At 40.8% G+C, this 21560-nt stretch overlaps 1 protein-coding gene across 4 annotated transcripts in view; it reads right to left on the bottom strand.

Moving 5' to 3' along the window:
* HOMER1 (homer scaffold protein 1) overlaps positions 1-21560 on the bottom strand; it is a 399318-nt gene that overhangs the window by 32272 nt on the left and 345486 nt on the right. For all 4 annotated transcript variants that reach the window (XM_053701367.1, XM_053701365.1, XM_053701364.1 and 1 more), the window contains 2 exons: positions 13534-13690; positions 6285-6395 (listed from right to left, as the gene is read on the bottom strand). In XM_053701367.1, the coding sequence (XP_053557342.1) occupies positions 6285-6395; positions 13534-13690 (268 nt within the window). The remainder of the gene's footprint in view (positions 1-6284; positions 6396-13533; positions 13691-21560) is intronic.

The raw sequence follows: 21560 nt of genomic DNA, 5'->3' as shown, positions 1-21560 counted from the left end.
TAAGTGTATCCAGTCCACGGATCATCCATTACTTGTGGGATATCAATACCAAAGCTAAAGTACACGGATGACGGGAGGGACAAGGCAGGAACTTAAACGGAAGGCACCACAGCCTGTAGAACCTTTCTCCCAAAAACAGCCTCCGAAGAAGCAAAAGTGTTAAATTTGTAAAATTTTGAAAAGGTGTGAAGCGAAGACCAAGTCGCAGCCTTGCAAATCTGTTCAACAGAGGCCTCATTTTTAAAGGCCCAGGTGGAAGCCACAGCTCTAGTAGAATGAGCTGTAATCCTTTCAGGGGGCTGCTGTCCAGCAGTCTCATAGGCTAAGCGTATTATGCTCCGAAGCCAAAAGGAGAGAGAGGTTGCCGAAGCTTTTTGACCTCTCCTCTGTCCAGAGTAAACGACAAACAGGGCAGATGTTTGACGAAAATCTTTAGTAGCCTGTAAGTAAAACTTCAAGGCACGAACTACGTCCAGATTATGCAAAAGACGTTCCTTCTTTGAAGAAGGATTAGGACACAATGATGGAACAACAATCTCTTGATTGATATTCCTGTTAGAAACCACCTTAGGTAAAAACCCAGGTTTGGTACGCAGAACTACCTTGTCTGAATGAAAAATCAGATAAGGAGAATCACAATGTAAGGCAGATAACTCAGAGACTCTTCGAGCCGAGGAAATAGCCATCAAAAACAGAACTTTCCAAGATAAAAGTTTAATATCAATGGAATGAAGGGGTTCAAACGGAACTCCCTGAAGAACTTTAAGAACCAAGTTTAAGCTCCACGGGGGAGCAACAGTTTTAAACACAGGCTTAATCCTAACCAAAGCCTGACAAAATGCCTGGACGTCTGGAACTTCTGCCAGACGCTTGTGCAGAAGAATAGACAGAGCAGAGATCTGTCCTTTTAAAGAACTAGCTGATAAGCCTTTGTTCAAACCCTCTTGGAGAAAGGACAATATCCTAGGAATCCTAACCTTACTCCATGAGTAACTCTTGGATTCACACCAATAAAGATATTTACGCCATATCTTATGGTAGATTTTCCTGGTGACAGGCTTCCGAGCCTGTATTAAGGTATCAATGACTGACTCGGAGAAGCCACGCCTTGATAGAATCAAGCGTTCAATCTCCATGCAGTCAGTCTCAGAGAAATTAGATTTGGATGATTGAAAGGACCTTGTATTAGAAGGTCCTGCCTCAGAGGCAGAGTCCATGGTGGAAGAGATGACATGTCCACTAGGTCTGCATACCAGGTCCTGCGTGGCCACGCAGGCGCTATCAGAATCACTGATGCTCTCTCCTGTTTGATTTTGGCAATCAGTCGAGGGAGCAGAGGAAACACATAGGCCAGGTTGAAGAACCAAGGAGCTGCTAGAGCATCTATCAGCGTTGCTCCCGGGTCCCTGGACCTGGATCCGTAACAAGGAAGCTTGGCGTTCTGGCGAGGCGCCATGAGATCCAGTTCTGGTTTGCCCCAATGATGGACCAGTTGAGCAAACACCTCCGGATGGAGTTCCCACTCCCCTGAATGAAAAGTCTGACGACTTAGAAAATCCGCCTCTTAGTTCTCTACGCCTGGGATGTGGATCGCTGACAGGTGGCAAGAGGTAGACTCTGCCCAGCGAATTATCTTTGAGACTTCTAACATCGCTAGGGAACTCCTGGTTCCCCCTTGATGGTTGATGTAAGCCACAGTCGTGATGTTGTCCGACTGAAATCTGATGAACCTCAGTGTTGCTAACTGAGGCCAAGCTAGAAGAGCCTTGAATATTGCTCTTAACTCCAGAATATTTATTGGGAGGAGTTTCTCCTCCTGAGTCCACGATCCCTGAGCCTTCAGGGAGTTCCAGACTGCGCCCCAACCTAGAAGGCTGGCATCTGTTGTTACAATCGTCCAATCTGGCCTGCGAAAGGTCATACCCTTGGACAGATGGACCCGAGAAAGCCACCAGAGAAGAGAATCTCTGGTCTCTTGATCCAGATTTAGTAGAGGGGACAAATCTGAGTAATCCCCATTCCACTGACTTAGCATGCATAATTGCAGCGGTCTGAGATGCAGGCGCGCAAATGGCACTATGTCCATTGCCGCTACCATTAAGCCGATTACTTCCATGCACTGAGCCACTGACGGGCGTGGAATGGAATGAAGGACACGGCAAGCATTTAGAAGTTTTGATAACCTGGACTCCGTCAGGTAAATTTTCATCTCTACAGAATCTATAAGAGTCCCTAGGAAGGAGACTCTTGTGAGTGGGGATAGAGAACTCTTTTCCACGTTCACTTTCCACCCATGCGACCTCAAAAATGCCAGAACTATCTCTGTATGAGACTTGGCAATTTGAAAGCTTGACGCCTGTATCAGGATGTCGTCTAGATACGGAGCCACTGCTATGCCTCGCGGTCTTAGAACCGCCAGAAGTGAGCCCAGAACCTTTGTAAAAATTCTCGGGGCAGTGGCCAACCCGAAGGGAAGAGCTACAAATTGGTAATGCCTGTCTAGAAAGGCAAACCTTAGGAACTGATGATGATCTTTGTAAATCGGTATGTGAAGGTAGGCATCCTTTAAGTCCACTGTGGTCATGTACTGACCCTCTTGGATCATGGGTAGGATGGTCCGAATAGTTTCCATTTTGAATGATGGAACTCTGAGGAATTTGTTTAAGATCTTTAGATCCAAGATTGGTCTGAAGGTTCCCTCTTTCTTGGGAACCACAAACAGATTTGAATAAAATCCCTGTCCTTGATCCGTCCGCGGAACTGGATGGATCACTCCCATTACTAGGAGGTCTTGCACACAGCTTAGGAATGCCTCTTTCTTTATCTGGTTTGCTGATAAGCTTGAAAGATGAAATCTCCCTTGTGGAGGAGAAGCTTTAAAGTCCAGAAGATATCCCTGAGATATGATCTCCAACGCCCAGGGATCCTGAACATCCCTTGCCCACGCCTGGGCGAAGAGAGAAAGTCTGCCCCCCACTAGATCCGTTTCCGGATAGGGGGCCGTTCCTTCATGCTGTCTTGGGGGCAGCAGCAGGCTTTCTGGCCTGCTTGCCCTTGTTCCAGGACTGGTTAGGTTTCCAGGCCTGTCTGGAATGAGCAACAGTTCCCTCTTGTTTTGAAGCGGAGGAAGTTGATGCTGCTCCTGCCTTGAAATTTCAAAAGGCACGAAAATTAGACTGTTTGGCCTTTGATTTGGCCCTGTCCTGAGGAAGGGTATGACCCTTGCCTCCAGTAATGTCAGCAATAATTTCCAGGCCCGAATAAGGTCTGCCCCTTGAAAGGAATGTTGAGTAATTTAGACTTTGAAGTCACGTCAGCTGACCAGGATTTAAGCCATAGCGCCCTACGCGCCTGGATGGCAAATCCGGAATTCTTAGCCGTTAGTTTAGTCAAATGAACAATGGCATCAGAAACAAATGAGTTAGCTAGCTTAAGCGTTCTAAGCTTGTCAATAATTTCATTCAATGGAGCTGTCTGGATGGCCTCTTCCAGGGCCTCAAACCAGAATGCCGCCACAGCAGTGACAGGCGCAATGCATGCAAGGGGCTGTAAAATAAAACCTTGTTGAATAAACATTTTCTTAAGGTAACCCTCCAATTTTTTATCCATTGGTTCTGAAAAAGCACAACTGTCCTCAACCGGGATAGTGGTACGCTTTGCTAAAGTAGAAACTGCTCCCTCCACCTTAGGGACTGTCTGCCATAAGTCCCGTGTAGTGGCGTCTATTGGAAACATTTTTCTAAATATAGGAGGTGGGGAAAAGGTCACACCGGGTCTATCCCACTCCTTGCTAATAATTTCTGTAAGCCTTTGAGGTATAGGAAAAATGTCAGTACACACCGGCACCGCATAGTATCTATCCAGCCTACACAATTTCTCTGGAATTGCAACTGTGTTACAGTCATTCAGAGCAGCTAATACCTCCCCAAGCAATACACGGAGGTTCTCAAGTTTAAATTTAAAATTAGAAATCTCTGAATCAGGTTTCCCCGAGTCAGAGATGTCACCCACAGACTGAAGCTCTCCGTCCTCATGTTCTGCATACTGTGACGCAGTATCAGACATGGCTCTAACAGCATTTGCGCGCTCTGTATCTCTCCTAACCCCAGAGCTATCGCGCTTGCCTCTTAATTCAGGCAATCTAGATAATACCTCTGACAGGGTATTATTCATGATTGCAGCCATGTCCTGCAAGGTAATCGCTATGGGCGTCCCTGATGTAATTGGCGCCATATTAGCGTGCGTCCCCTGAGCGGGAGGCGAAGGGTCTGACACGTGGGGAGAGTTAGTCGGCATAACTTCCCCCTCGACAGAACCCTCTGGTGATAATTCTTTTATAGATAAAGACTGATCTTTACTGTTTAAGGTGAAATCAATACATTTAGTACACATTCTCCTATGGGGCTCCACCATGGCTTTCAAACATAATGAACAAGTAGGTTCCTCTGTGTCAGACATGTTTAAACAGACTAGCAATGAGACTAGCAAGCTTGGAAAACACTTTAAAACAAGTTTACAAGCAATATAAAAAACGTTACTGCACCTTTAAGAAACACAAATTTTCCCAAATTTTGAAATAACAGTGAAAAAATGCAGTTACACTAATGAAATTTTTACAGTGTATGTAATAAGTTAGCAGAGCATTGCACCCACTTGCAAATGGATGATTAACCCCTTAATACCAAAAACGGAATAACAAATGACAAAAACGTTTTTTAAACAGTCACAACAACTGCCACAGCTCTACTGTGGCTTTTTACCTCCCTCAATACGACTTTTGAAGCCTTTTGAGCCCTTCAGAGAAGTCCTGGATCATGCAGGAAGAAGCTGGATGTCTGTGTCTGTAATTTTTGCTGTGCAAAAAAAAACGCTAAAATAGGCCCCTCCCACTCATATTACAACAGTGGGAAGCCTCAGGGAACTGTTTCTAGGCAAAATTCAAGCCAGCCATGTGGAAAAAACTAGGCCCCAATAAGTTTTATCACCAAACATATGTAAAAAACGATTAAACATGCCAGCAAACGTTTTAAAATACACTTTTATAAGAGTATGTATCTCTATTAATAAGCCTGATACCAGTCGCTATCACTGCATTTAAGGCTTTACTTACATTACTTCGGTATCAGCAGCATTTTCTAGCAAATTCCATCCCTAGAAAAATATTTTAACTGCACATACCTTATTACAGGAAAACCTGCACGCTATTCCCCCTCTGAAGTTACCTCACTCCTCAGAATATGTGAGAACAGCAAAGGATCTTAGTTACTTCTGCTAAGATCATAGAAAACGCAGGCAGATTCTTCTTCTAAATACTGCCTGAGATAAACAGTACACTCCGGTACCATTTAAAAATAACAAACTTTTGATTGAAGAAATAAACTAAGTATAAAACACCACAGTCCTCTTACGACCTCCATCTTAGTTGAGAGTTGCAAGAGAATGACTGGATATGGCAGTGAGGGGAGGAGCTATATAGCAGCTCTGCTGTGGGTGATCCTCTTGCAACTTCCTGTTGGGAAGGAGAATATCCCACAAGTAATGGATGATCAGTGGACTGGATACACTTAACAAGAGAAATTTCATTTACACTGACCTCTGCCTTATTGTATTCACCACCCTGTCGTGCCTCTTATCACTACCATTCCCCCCGTCTCACTCCCTTTTGTATTTGTCTTCCTTCCCCATCAGAAAGCCACCAGGACAGGTAATGACCGATTGTAACCACATGATAAATAAGGGGTTGTGATAGATCTTATTTGAAAGAGTCCTCTTCAGTATGTGTAACAGAGAGAAAGATCCTTCACAAATAATAACCATGTTTATGGAAGGTATGTGATATCTAGCGGGCATTGGATTCCCTTTTAAAACATGCTCTTTTCTTTCTCTCGTTTTTTGAGAGGTCACGTGTCCCCCTTGAATATATGGAGGTCTTTTAGGGTCTGTCAAGCTGGTCAGATGCCATTAATTTTACCAGGCATCTGCTTCCTTCTACTGTACATTTCCACAAAAGGTAATTAACTGAAGACTTCTCAATATGTATAAACTACTGTGCCATTGTTTATACAATCATTGAGAGCATATAAATACCTCATGACTGCATTTGTATTAACAGTGTTTCCACCAGCAGAAATTCTATGGTCCGTTTTGCCAATAAAAGAAACAAGCAATACTGGTTGAATACTAATAGGCTTTCAATAGGCTTTACAAGTTCCATTAGGAAATTAGTGCTGAGTGTCATTACAAGGCACAATTAAAATACGCAGATTAAAGGAAACATTAAATACCTCTTCTTTCTTTTTTAATGTAGATTCCAATTCTTGTATCGTCTGATTTAGTTCAGTTTTATGTGTTTGAACTGCATTTGCTTGACTGCTTAGACATTCTAATTCGCTCACCTAAATAAAAATAAGAACAAAGAGATTTATTTATGAGGATAGAAGATGCACAGACAACTTGTAAAATCTGACCTGACACCTTAGTTTTTTTTGTAACTGCTGCTACCAATTAAATATTAGGTTGTGATTTACTGACTAAGGCAAATGTTTATTCTCTGATCAGGAAGACATCCTACTAACGTCATTTTTATTTTCAACATAGTACCGCATACACATCAGTGCATATCACTTCCCTAACCTAAATAAGATATACTTCTTTACATTTATTTAATAGTTTTCTTTTCACAGAACCAGTATAACTAACACAGACACATTTATTTCTCTTTTGGTAGAATATATATATACTAGTCCTAAAGCCCGTGTACACGGGCCATTTTTTGCAGTACAGCGGTCCCACCCCTTGCGCTCTCTCTCCCCCCTTCTCTTCTGTGCTCTCTCCCCCCCCCCTCTCTTTTGTGCTCTCTCCCCCCCTCTCTTTTGCGCTCTCTCCCCCTCTCTTTTGCGCTCTCTCTCCCCCTCTCTTTTGCGCTCTCTCCCCCTCTCTTTTGCGCACTCTCCCCCCTCTCTTTTGCGCACTCTCCCCCCTCTCTTTTGCGCACTCCCCCCCCCCCCCTCTCTTTTGCGCACTCCCCCCCCTCTCTTTTGCGCACTCTCCCCCCCCTCTCTTTTGCGCACTCCCCCCCCCTCTCTTTTGCGCTCTCTCCCCCCTCTCTTTTGCTGTCTCTCTCCCCCCTCTCTTTTGCTGTCTCTCTCTCTCCCTCTCTCTATCCCCCCTCTTCTGCTCTCTCTCTCTCTACCCTGCCTTTTCTGCTCCCTCACTCTTATCCCCCCTCTTTAGAGCTCTCTGTCTCCCAGCATCTGGCCCCGCCCGCGTCATGCCTGGCCCCGCCTGCGCCACGCCCGGCCCCGTCCATGTCACGCCCGGCCACACACATGTCATGCCCGGTCACTCTGCACACGCCCGGCCACGCCCACTCCACCACACAATGCCAGGAGGTCAGTTGGAAGGCCAGGTGTGTTTGTCCTCGCGCACAGTCTCTACTGCGCATGACCACTTCGGACAAGCACACTTGGCCTTTTATTATATAGGATATATATATATATATATATATATATATATATATACACATACACACATAAAACTAGTTGTCACGTGTAATTTTAAGATTATCGACCCTGCACTACTATGTGTTTAACCCAGACAAAGAGGTTAAACACACAGTAGAAATAACGCTCAGGACTCGCAGATTGCTGGTCCTGAGTGAAAACTACTGCTGATTGGATCAGTAGCATTTTCTGCTGGGGACCAGCAGTGCTCTGCTGTTCCCTTGCAGGGGTTAAACACACAGTAGTCTAGGGTCGATAGTCTTAAAATTACATGCTGTAGCGGATTAGTTTGATTTTTTCTTACTATAATGGCCTTTTAAGGAATCACAATCATATGTGACAACTATTTTTATTTATATATATTCCACTAGAAGATAAATATTAGACATGTGCATTCATATCCTTCGTTAGGATCCAAATGCAGAAGTATGCGCTTTTCAGCGCCAGATCACTACGCTAAGATCTGGATTTGCACAAATATTAACATAGAGATCTTGCATAAGAATCAATAAGAGCCGAATAGAGCATACTTCCGCGTTCTGATCCTAACGAAGAATCCAAATGCACATACCTAATATATATATATTTATTTATTTTTCAGTGACCACTGCTTAGTGTACGGCGTGCGCAAAATAAAGGCAACTAAATCCTCTCCCAAGGTTAAAATCACCAGGTCATTCAAAAAATTTCATCTTCAATCATTTCTAAATAACGACATCAAGAACCGCCCCTGGCACAGATTATACCTAATCCCAGATCTAGACTCTGCAGTTGAATTCCTTCAGTCTGAACTCCTACAAGTTTGGAATTTACATGCCCCGCTGCGTAAGGTGAGAGTAAAAGGAACATACTTGAATTGGATCACAGCTGACCTCATTCAAAATGTACCAGTTTCGGGATTTATTGTGGTCAAGGTTCAAGCATACCGGCTCTATGAATGATCACTGTGTATATAGACAATGGCGAAATATATGCACTAAACAAATTTTTCAAGGCCCAATATTTCTGTGAAAATCTGAACAATAACATATCAAACCCTAGAAAGTTTTGGAAAATCATAAATAACTTACACACTCCACCAATCCACTCCCAACACTCCACTGTCAAAGTGGACAACCAAACCCTGCAACTTCCCTTAGAAGTAGCAAATCCCTTTAACAATTATTTTGTCGGATGCTCCACCACCCTGATTGACAAACTAATAAATGACACACATTCTGAAAGTACAAATGTAGATCAGGCCCCTCTAAATCTGCAAAGGCCCGATAAAGAGAAGTTCAATTGTAGGCCCGTACCCATAAGTGTCGTTAAGAAACACCTTAATAATCTAAAAATGAAAAACCAGTCTTGACCTGATCAAATCCCAGCAATGCTGTTGAAGCTCAGTGCACCGGCAATTGCTAAACCTGTCACAACCCTAATTAACGAATTCCTGGTGTCTGGATACATACCCAAACTTTGGAAGACTGCAAGAGTAGTGCCTATCCATAAAAGTAGTGAGATAACCTTGGTTTCTAATTATCGCCCAATACCATTGCTCCCAGTATTGTAAAAAAACTTAGAAAAGTGCGTCCATACGCAACTATGTGAGTATTACCAACAATCTAACTATCTGACTCCTGATCAATCAGGTTTTCGCCTGAACCACTCCACTACTACTGCTGTCCTAAAAGTTTGCAACAACATCCAAACTGGCATGGAACAAGGAGATCTAACTGGAGCTATTTTCCTTGATTTTTCAAAGGTCTTTGACACAGTAGACCACGACATACTACTGATCAAACTAAAAAACTCAGGTATTGGTGATCGTCTGCTAACCTGGTTTTGATCATATGTATCGGATCGGTCACAATATGTCTCCATTTCTGACAGCGACTCCCTCCCTCTCCCAGTCACGTGTGGTGTTCCCCAAGGTTCCATTCTTGGCCCCCTACTATTCACATTATTTATAAATGATCTGCCAAATGTCTACAAATCCCCAACTGTACACACTTGCGCAGACGACACGGTAATCTATACAAGCAAATCTGATCTGCCGCAGTTTGAGGAAGTGCTCCAAGACCAGTTCACAGAGGTAGAAAAGTGGATCTCAAAAAACAAACTCTTCCTAAACACTGACAAAACTGTCACAATGATCTTTGGAACGGTACCTAAATTACACAAACTAAAAAATTCCCATCTACGCATCAAAACAAAATCAAATTGCACACTGACCGCAGTCCACTCTTTCAAATACTTGGGTATGTTGTTAGACCCCAATCTATCTTTTGGCCTCCACATAGAAAAATTTGCATCTAAACTCTATCAAAAACTAGGTGCCCTGTACAGAAACAAATCCTGCCTAAGCCCTACATTAAAGGAAAAGATTGTACAGCAAATGCTAAAGCCGATCATGGATTATGGGGATGTAGTATATGCACCTGCACCGCAAACTCACCTTAATAAACTTAATACATTTTATAACTTGTTCTGCCGCTTTGTGCTACAATGTAACTACAGGACCCACCATTGTGACATGCTGAAAGAACTAAACTGGCTGTCGCTGAAATCCAGATGCACGCTTCATCTTTCCAGCCTTGTGTTTAAGAGATTTTCTGGGAAGCTCCCACCCACCCTGAGCAGAATGCTCTCCCCGGCTGTTCCCACCTCTCATAACCTCCGAACCAGTACCAGCACATTATTTAGTTTGCCACAATACAAAAAGAAAGCAGCTCAATCCTCCTTTTCCTACAGAGCACCACAATTATGGAACAACCTCCCGCACACTTTCAAACCTTCCCCAAGTCTAAAATCCTTTGAGATTTCTCTCTACAAATCTCCAAACAGAATGCACCTGTCATGGTTAATTATATATTTCCTACCTGTTCTATGTTAAATTTTGCATATATTATGTATTAATATTGTTTCTGTATTTGATTGTACCCTATTGTAACAATGCAATGTTTTGTAGACCCAGGACATATTTGAAAACGAGAGAAATCTCAATGTATCCTTCCTGGTAAAATATTTTATAAATAAATAAATAATATATATTACCTGGTTTAGAAGAAAAAGAACACTTTAGTTTATTTCAAAATGTCTCTTGGTTTATAAAATACATTGGTAGTATTTTTTGTAATTGTATGCTCTGTCTAAACCATGGAAGTTTAATTTTGACTTTAGATTCCTTTTAAAAATGTGTTTACATTTTACTAATGAAAAATACATCTTATATAGATGAACTGTTCTAAAACGTAATATCAGTAAGGAAAGAAATTACATCCTCAATGGGTTAGAATCAACCAAAATAAAATCTGTTGCCTGCCTATACTTGGCCATGTATGTCTATAGGTAAGCTATGCAGCAACATAGGGTTTCCTTATTTTAGGTGGACACCAGCAATGCTGTGCTTTGTACTCTCAGTGTATATGTCATTGGCAAGCTGCAAATGTGACTGCTCAGCACTACTGAATAGAGATAGCATGGGGGTCAAAAATGGTAAATTACAATAATATTTGAAGTGTGCACATATTATTTTGGTGATGTTGCAAGACCCAGACACAAAAACATGTTCAATAGAAAATTGCCACAAAACAAAAAATTAGGAGAAAGGTAGTAGAGAAAAAATCAAATTCCAGGAGCTGAAAAAGGTTGTAGAGGTAAGTCTATGAGTATGCGCCACTAGGGGACGTAAGACACATTAGACTGGAGCCGAAAAAGGTTGTAGAGGTAAGTCTATGAGTATGCGCCACTAGGGGACGTAAGACACATTAGACTGGAGCTGAAAAAGGTTGTAGAGGTAAGTCTATGAGTATGCGCCACTAGGGTTGTAAAACACATTAGACTGGAGCTGAAAAAGGTTGTAGAGGTAAGTCTATGAGTATGCGCCACTAGGGGACGTAAGACACATTAGACTGGAGCTGAAAAAGGTTGTAGAGGTAAGTCTATGAGTATGCGCCACTAGGGGACGTAAGACACATTAGACTGGAGCTGAAAAAGGTTGTAGAGGTAAGTCTATGAGTATGCGCCACTAGGGGACGTAAGACACATTAGACTGGAGCTGAAAAAGGTTGTAGAGGTAAGTCTATGAGTATGCGCCACTAGGGGACGTAAGACACATTAGACTGGAGTTGAAAAAGGTTGTAGAGGTAAGTCTATGAGTATGCGCCACTAGGGTTGTAAAACACATTAGACTGGAGCTGAAAAAGGTTGTAGAGGTAAGTCTATGAGTATGCGCCACTAGGAGACGTAAGACACATTAGACTGGAGCTGAAAATGGTTGTAGAGGTAAGTCTATGAGTATGCGCCACTATGGGACGTAAGACACATTAGACTGGAGCTGAAAAAGGTTGTAGAGGTAAGTCTATGAGTATGCGCCACTAGGGGACGTAAAACACATTAGACTGGAGCTGAAAAAGGTTGTAGAGTTAAGTCTATGAGTATGCGCCACTAGGGGACGTAAGACACATTAGACTGGAGCTGAAAAAGGTTGTAGAGATAAGTCTATGAGTATGCGCCACTAGGGGACGTAAGACACATTAGACTGGAGCTGAAAAAGGTTGTAGAGGTAAGTCTTGAGTATGCGCCACTAGGGGACGTAAAACACATTAGACTGGAGCTGAAAAAGGTTGTAGAGGTAAGTCTATGAGTATGCGCCACTAGGGGATGTAAGACACATTAGACTGGTCTTTTGTGGTAGCACTGACCATGCTGATTTATGCTTTTTATAAGAGATTGAATAAAAATGTAAGTGAGTCAACAAGGAGAGGCCTATGTCTGACAGGATTTGGACCCCAGGAGCTAGGCCATCAGAACCCAGCAAGAGGAATGAGTCCACAAAGAGCATTATATGATCAGTGAACCAAAGTGTTCAACAATTAGAATTGTATAATGATGGTGTGTAGGACTCTAATAACAATGTGATGAAGGATTAAGGGGCTACATTTGGCACAGAACATGAGGCAGCTGAGGTAGTAGATCTTAGAGATTTCCCATACAGCAGCATTATATATATATAGCTTTAATATTTCTTTAACCCACCTCTCAGGGTTAACTGAATTAAAAAATTAACAGAAAAACAGATAAATAGATATTAGAAATGCTTTTTTACATATTCAAACCAACAGCTTAAAGGGACACTGAACCCATTTTTTTTATTATTTCATGATTCAGATAGAGCATGCAATTTTAAGCAACTTTCTGATTTACTTCTATTATAATTTTGTCTTCATTCTCTTGCTATCTTTATTTGAAAAAGAAGGCATCTAAGCTAAGGAGACAGCAATTATTTGGTTCAGAACCATGGACAGCACTTTATATTGGTGCTGTCCAATCAGCAAGGACAACCCAGGTTGTTCACCAAAAATGGGCCGGCATCTAAACTTACATTCTTGCTTTTCAAATAAACATACCAAGAGAATGAAGAAAATTTGATAATATTAGTAAATTAGAAAGTTGCTTAAAATTGCATGCTCTATCTGAATCACGAAAGAAAAAATTTGGGTACAGTGTCCCTTTAAGCTTCCTAATGCAAGGTCCAAAACTTTTTTTTTAATGAAATGTGAAAATGCTTTGCTGTATTCCTCAGGACTGCAAGAAAGGCAATGAAACCCAAGGAACACATTATTCAGCCCTATTAAAAATAGACATATTTTACATATAAAAGAAAACACATTTACATTGTTGATACTAATAAATTCATTTATACAAAAAAGTTCATTTGCATTCTTTGCTGTTTTTTAAAAATAAATAAAACCCACTAAGTATAAAAAGAATTTGAGTAATTTAATGCACTCTCTTTTCATCAAGAACTTTAGAGACTATATGTAAGAAATCTACAGACCTTTGAGTGGAAGTTTTTCTGCTATGAATTCTTAAAGGGGCTTCACGGACCTGACAGATCTCATAATTTAAAACAAACAGCTAATATTATCTAAACTTTCCAGTATGCAAATGGCAAAATAATACATTTCTGTACAAACTGCCTGCTACCAGCTGCTTATTGTGAATAACTACTGGGATTCCATGCCTGATACAAAATGGCAGTACTCACCCGTTTGTGTAGACGCTCTGCTTCCTCCTGATAGGCTGCAAGCTGTTGTTTCCATTGTTTAACATTGGCAGTAGACTCTAGCAAAGCGGCTGTGAGTTTGGCATTGTTTCCTTTTAGTGTTGCCAGTTCTGCTTCCCAGTGCTTGTTGATTACAGAACTGCAAATAAAATAGACTATTTTATATAAGAGCTAATTCCATGTGCTGTAATTCTACACACAGACAACATAAAAATGAATCAAACATCAAAATGTATAAATGTGCATTAGAAAAATATATATCTGCCTTGTTGTATTAATATTTAACATCCTCTCCCCCATAAATTTAAAGGGACAGTAAAGTCCAAATTAAACTTAAATTGATTGGATAGGGCATGCCATTTTAAATACTTATCTAATTTACTTATATTATCAATATGCTTAGTTCTCTTGGTATCCTTTATTAACCCCCTACCATGTGCATCACCAGTCATTAAGGGTTTCCTTGCTAACAATAGCGCGGGTCATGCCGAGAGCGGCGGGACCACACTTTTGTACCCTCCCTCCACCCTTGCGGTAACCGGAAATAGCGCGGTATTAGAAATGCAATCCTCATTAAAAGACCAGCGACATACAGGGTGGTTTATAGCAATGTTCAACATAGTTAATAACACTGCTGCCATAGACTGCTATAGACACGGGCACGCTACTCAGATCCTATTAGCCTACCTATGTTTAGTTTTCAACAAAGTATGCAAGAGAACAAAGCACATTTGATAATAGGAGTGAATTGGAAAGTTGTTTAAAATGACATGCTCTATCTGAATCATGAAAGTTTAATGTTGACTTTACTGTCCCTTTATTTAAATGATTTAAAGTATCAGAACATAACTGCTTTATGCTAAATCTTTCTGTGCTTTCCATGAGACTGCGAAGTCTGTTCTGCTGACTGTGTATGGTTCTTAAGTCCTTTATAAGAAGTAACTTTTATAACATTTACCTTACCTAGCTTTACAAAATGACCTCTTGTTCTCACACTTCTGTAACCAGTCTGATGTGCTATTTATCCCATTCAAAAGGGAATGAATCACATATATAATCATAAAGTCTTTAATGTGATAAACCTTCTCGCTACTCGACTCCACTCCTATGTTCATGTGACAATGTGTTTGTTGTAGAAAAGAAACACTAAAATCAGACACACAATAAATAAATAAATCATTCAACATTTAGCGCACACAAGTCTGAGTCTGTATATCCTCAGCATACCATTTATGGCAGGGGTGTCCAAACTTTGCTCTCCAGAGGTTTTGGAACTACATTTCCCATGATGCTCAGCTAGATAAAATGCTGGCTGAGCATCATCGGAAATGTAGTTCCAAAACCTCTGGAGAGCAAAGTTTGGACACCCCTGATTTATGGCAAATTTGCAATATATCTATATCTATTTAAAAAAAAATGGCTGCTGTTGGCTACAACTCCAAGATCTGTACCTTTCACATCAAGGGTGTAACTACAGTGGTCTCTGAGGTCTTAATTGAAATTGCCATCTTGGACTCAAGTTCATAAAGAAGCACCTCCTCTTTCTCCTATGCGCCTACAGGTTCACCATTTACCGATTACAAAAAAAAAACCAAGCCAGAAAGGTAGCTGAAAACAAACAGCCAGAAAGGTAGCTGACTACAAGCAGCCAGAAAGGTAGCTGACTACAAACAGCCAGAAAGGTAGCTGACTAAAAACAGCCAGAAAGGGAGCTGACTACAAGCAGCCAGAAAGGGAGCTGACTACAAACAGCCAGAAAGGTAGCTGACTACAAACAGCCAGAAAGGTAGCTGACTACAAACAGCCAGAAAGGTAGCTGACTACAAACAGACATAAAGGGAGCTGCTGAAATGAGACCCTGTCACCCAGTGAGATCTAGTTATGTCCCTGTTTTACATGACTGTAGATCTGAGAGCACACAAAGCTACACGCATTTGTATTGTGTGTACACACCACTGGTGTATTGTAGTTCTATGGCATGATGCCTTCCCTCTTCTATGCACTGCATACAAATCAGTGATCTCTCATGGTCTAGTAGGAGTAAAAAATCAACTTAGTTATAACATTACTATTAGCCTTAATTTGTAAAGCATCAGCATATTCAGCACAGTACAGGGAGCTACAAAAGAGCTGACAATTTCGTACTACAGATACAGTAAAATATTAACGAGAACTTGGCAATACAAGCATATACAAGAGTAGATGGCTCACACTCTGAGGAGCTTATAATCTAGAACATGAATGACCAACTGGCAGCCCATGTTCCACATTTACCCCTCTGTACTAGTCTTTGGAGCCCTAAAGACAAAAGCAGCACTAAAAAAATCTATGCCACAGTTTTAGTGTCACTGGGAAAAAGTGGAACTAAAATATGTGCTTTGGAGACTATTGTTGGATGGACAAACAAGGTCACCAAAATTTTAAAAAATCCCTTGTGGGGGGTGGTTTAATAATTATAAATGTATATGTGGCCCTTAAGGCTTTAAAATATTAAGAAGTGGGCCATCGCTCACCTAGATTATATGACAAGAATTCCGATTATCCTAGCTTTGGTGTAGCTATAATCTAGATTTTATTAAAGACACAGAGACGAATATTTTGCATTACTTTAAAAAGCTGTCAGAGCAGTAAATTTAAAGTATACAGTATAAACATTAGTAAACATAAAACATGTGAAACAACAGAGAAATCAAAAGAACCAATAAGGACAAAGCCATGGATGTAGAAGATGATATAAGCCAATCAGCATACTCTTAATGTCCATAAACAGTCCAGAGTGCACCAATACCTCCTCTTTCTTGTTTGATGCAAATAGGTAAAAAGTATTATTAAAGAAGGAAGGAACATATTATGGCACCATAACAACTGGAACATGAACAACCAATAACAGAAAATCAAAATAATTCTGAAGACAGGATGGAGAAACTTGAGGTTGAGGCAGGAGAGGATTCTTCTGGGAATCTGTCTAGGCCGAAGGAGAATTTTGAACAGATGACCTAGATTTCGAGGAGTGATAGGAGAATCCAAATCAGTTGAAGGAGACGTTTTGAGAGGTGTATGCTGGAAATAAAAATATATATTAATAAACAAATCAAATATCATTTTAATACTGGGAGGGAACAGAAAGATTGCCAGGGTGGGAAAATATTCGTTATTAATAGGTTTAAAATAAAATTGTCTAAAGGTGGAGTCTGAAGACCAGTCAGCTGCATTTAAAATATCTTGGAGGGAAGAGGATTTTAAAAAGGCTTAAGAGGCAGAAGCTCCAGGAACAGAGTGAGCTGAGAAAGATTCTTCCACACCCGAAAGAAGCATAATCCATTTTACCCACCTGGCAATAGAAGTAGAGGAGACAGGTTTTAAAGGGGAAACAAAAGAGATGAGAAGTTGAGAAGAAGAAGAAGAAAGACGTAAAGGTTGAGTACGAGACAAATACTCTTTCAGACAAAGGACAACACACAACTGAGGATGATCAGAGAAATAAGAATAAAATATAGATTGAGAAAGACATTTAGTTCTTTTAGAAAGGATAAAGATGACACCAAAAGGAGAAAACATTTGAGAATTAATATCAATGGCACGAACATCAGAAACTCTGCGAGACAAGACAGAGAAGAGTGACAAGTTTAGCTGACAGCTGTTTAAGAGAAAGAAGACCATTAGAAGGCCAATTTCTAAGAAAGGACAAAACCAAATCTACATCCCAAAAGAAAGAGTATATAGAGGTCCGAGGTTTTTGGATACTAATTGCTTTGAGAAGTCTGCAGACCTGATGGATTTTCCCAACAGGGGTATTATTAATAATGACGTGACCAGCAGAAATAGCCGAACAAGCTATATTGATAGATCTATAGGCAAGACCTGAGTCAAAAATAAAAGAGAAATAAATCTAAAATGAAATTCAAAGGAGCTGAAAAGGGATCCAAGTTCCTCTGGACACACCAGCCAGACCACTAGGACCAAGCTCAGAGATAACATCTTTTGGTTCCAGGAGCCCAAGAGTCTTGTAATAAAGATCAAGCTTGGTACGAAAGTCCATCAAGAGACCAAGATCCCCTGAAAGCATCCAAGCAACAAGAGTTAGAGATTTGGAAAGCAACAGGGGATGAGGGAATCCCAGGGGATCTAGGAGGAGATGAGGGATGGAAGGAATAAGTGGGGGAGGAAGGAAAGAGAGTTTCAGAAGAGAAGGGTACCAAGGCTGGGATGGCCACAGGGGGGTGCTCAGGAGAAGAGATATCGCGTTCCTGAGGATATAAGCCAGAGTCCAAGCAATCATAGAAAAGGGGGGAAAAGCGTAAGCTCCTGAAGAGGGCCACACTTGAAGGAAAGCATCCACGGCAGAGGCGTCTGGGTCCAGACTCCAGCTGAAAAAGGCTCTGACTTGAAAATTGGAACGAGACGAAAAAGGTTTAGAAGGAAAGGGCCCCTGAGAGAAGAAATCTTTATTAAAATACTCCTGTCCAATTTCCAATTGCCTGGAGTCCTTCAAATAGCGAGAACCCCAATGTGCAGCCTGATTGGATAGACCCGGAATAAATTCCGCAGAAATAGAAATATTCTTGTCGAGGCAAAAGTGAATTAAATTTTTTGTAAGAGCTGATAGAGTTTTTGATTTTGTGCCTCCTAAACGATTTAGATATAGAACTGGCGAAAGGTTGTCCATGCGAAGAAGAACCAAAGTAGGAAGGTTGGACTTGAGAAAACTCTGAATTGCAAAGAAGATTGGATTCTAGAAGGGTCCATTTGCCACCTGTGATTGTGGAACCGCAACGCGCTTCCAAGCCGGAGTTGCTTGCGTCCGATTCTATGACAAAATCTGGAACAGAACCGAAGATTACTTTGCCGTTCCATGCCTCTATGTTTTGAATCCACAAGATGAGCTCTTCTTTGGCTTCTGGGGATAAGGAAATCTGATGCTGATAAGAAAAACCTCTTTGAAGGTGAGATATTTTCAAGCGTTGAAGAGCCTGATAATGTAGAGGGGCTGGAAAGATTGCTTGAATGGAAGAGGAAAGTAGACCGATGATACGGGCTAATAAGCGAAGAGGAAAGCAAGTTTTCTTCAAAAGAGAGGAAATCTCTTTCTTGATGTTCTTCAATTTCTCTAATGGGAGACTTAAGGTGGAGTCTAAAGTGTTGATTTGAAATCCCAAGAAAACAATGAATTGAGACGGGAGAAGGGAGGATTTTTCTTTGTTGATTATGAATCCCAAATTCTCCAGAAGGGAACAAGTGATGTTCAAATGAAGAAGAGTGGAGGGTACTTGATTCATGATAAGAATGTCATCCAGATAAACTATCAGGTGTATTCCTCTGAATCTTAGCCAGGCTATGACTGGTTTCAGAATTTTCGTGAATATCCACGGAGCGGACGAAAGGCCGAATGGAAGGCAGGTGAATTGCCAAAGAGTTTGGTTCCAGAAGAAGCGAAGAAATCTCCTGTGGGAAGAATGTATAGGAACGGTAAGGTATGCATCCTTGAGGTCTAATCGAACAAGCCAATCCTTGTCCAGTAGAGAGTCCCTCAGAAGATGGATACCCTCCATCTTGACATGTTGATAAGTTACATAATGATTTAGAGTTTTCAGATTGATGACTGGTCGAAATTGGCCATTTTTCTTTTTTACTAAGAAAATATTGCTTATGTAGCCGTCTTTGTCTACAAGAACGAGTTCGACAGCTTGTTTTGAAATTAGAGAGGAAATCTCTGAATCTATTGCTTGACGATCTGAACTTGAAAATAAAATTGGACGAGGGCGAACAATTTGGATGGGAAAGGAAATAAAATCTATTAGGACTCCAGAGACAGTCTGAAGAATCCAGGGGTCTGACGTTATTAGCCAGTCGACCACCCATCTTTTTTAGGGAAAAAAGAGAAAATGGGGGAAGAATAGAAATTACCTGAAGGGGTTCTAAAGCGACCTCTTGATCTTGCACCTCTGGGCTGGGTTCTCGTGGGGAAGAAGAAAATTGTTGTTGCTGCGGAAGCTGCTGCTGCTGATAAAATTGGGGTCTAGAGATAAAGGGTTGATGGCCAGGAAAACGACCCCTTCTTTTTCTGGCCCTATCAAAAAGGGGGCGTGGATTTTGGTAGAGGGTCTTCTTTACAGTGGCTTTAGTTTTAGATAAACTAGAAAAAGTTTTAGTATAGTCACTGAGTTTTTTGAGATATACCTCTCCGAAGAGAAGGCCATTGGAGTCTGTAGATGTCTCATTATTGGCAAAATCAGATAATTTCGGGTCTAGCCTGCGCAGAATGGACCTTCTGCGTTCGCAAGCTATAGCAGTATTGACAATGCCTATAAAACAAAGGCTCTTTGAATATACTCTATGATGATTTGAGGTCAATTTGAAGAATTATTTATAACAGAATCCTCAGCCAACTCAAATAACTTTGACAAGGGGCCTGAAATATCTAAAAGCTTGTCTTGACAAGACTTAAGTAATATGTCAGATCCTCGTGTAATGCTAGATCCAGGAGAACCCAGGAATTTTAAAATTTGGGGGTCAATGTCAGGACAGAGGAGTTACCTGGGAGGGAGGGGCGAGGACATTCGGCACAAAGTTTACTACAAACTTCTTGCAATAAGGGATGCCTTAAATAAAAATCAATATATTCTGCAACACCTGAGGAGGGAAACCACTCAGAGGATCCGGGATGCTTAACCTCCTCTGGTTTAAATCTAGGTTTACCAAGGGAATCGAGAAAAACTATTTCTGAATCATTAACAGGCAAAGATTTGTTACGTCTTTTACATTTAATAAAGTTGTTGAAATCAGAATAATCTGAATCATTATCAGAGGATTGACAATTGTTATATTTATATTCATCTGAAAATTCCCCCTCACCGGAAGAGGGGGAAAGATTTTCAGAGACAGTTTGTAAAAATGTTGATGCTTGTCTTTTTAGACCAGTTCTTTTAGAATAAGCATCAGGAAAAGTACCCTCTGAATTGTGACTATCAACACATTCAGAAGTTCTGGGGCTGGATGACTGCCGGCTAACAGTAAAGGTGCTTATTGGTAATAAGCTATGAGGGTTGTCTGTCTGAAGCAGACTATCAGCATCTTTTTCAATATAAGAAGGGGAAAGATGTTTAGTTTTAGAAGTGTGTTTTTTATGTATTTGAGGAGGATCTGACTGAAAATTAGCAATAAAACTATTCATTTTGTTGTCCATCTTTCTCATAAAGGATTGCATAGATGCCATAATATTTTGCAAATAATTGGATTATTCTCCTCATGAGACATCTTGAGACCACAGAAAAAAAAAAATGGGGACAAAATAAGAGCAAAGTTTAAAAGATAAAAATCTTTGGAGATTAAAATTCAAAATATATAGCCGTATTAAAATAAAGCAGAACAACAATATTGTAAGATTTGAACAAATGTTGTAAATCTGTAAATATAAAGAAACAGAGGTAGAAAATAAAAGTGCTTCTAGAAAAGTCAGAAATAAATAACCCACAGAGAAAAACTTTTAGCTTACAATGTTGCTGAATAGGCTAGGGGTGTGATTAACATATCCTGTAGAGAAACTGGAATAAATTTCAACTCCACCCAGGGGAAGAAAGGCTCAACCTCACAGCTAACAACCTCATACTATGAGGGAGGAGGCGGGAAAAAAGGGGCGGAACAAAATGGCGAACGCACTCAGCACCACAGAAGGGAAAATGGAAACTGAGCTGAAACAGAAATACTCTGTCCTAATCAAAGCAGCTAACCAACGAATAGAAGGGACAGGTAAAGGACTGTAAAAACGTTTAAGAGAAACAAGGGAAAATATAATTCCCACAAAAAGAAAAAACGAGCATGTAAGAGAGAATATAACAGGAAAAGGAAATTTATGCTTACCTGATAAATTGATTTCTTCTACGATACGATGAGTCCACGGATTTCATCCTTACTTGTGGGATATTATCCTCCTGCTAACAGGAAGTGGCAAAGAGCACCACAGCAGCGCTGTATATATAGCTCCTCCCTTCCCTCCACCCCCAGTCATTCGA

The sequence above is a fragment of the Bombina bombina genome, chromosome 2, assembly GCF_027579735.1.
Source record: "Bombina bombina isolate aBomBom1 chromosome 2, aBomBom1.pri, whole genome shotgun sequence".
Classification (NCBI taxonomy): domain Eukaryota; kingdom Metazoa; phylum Chordata; class Amphibia; order Anura; family Bombinatoridae; genus Bombina; species Bombina bombina.
This window is presented reverse-complemented; position numbering and strand designations above follow the sequence as displayed.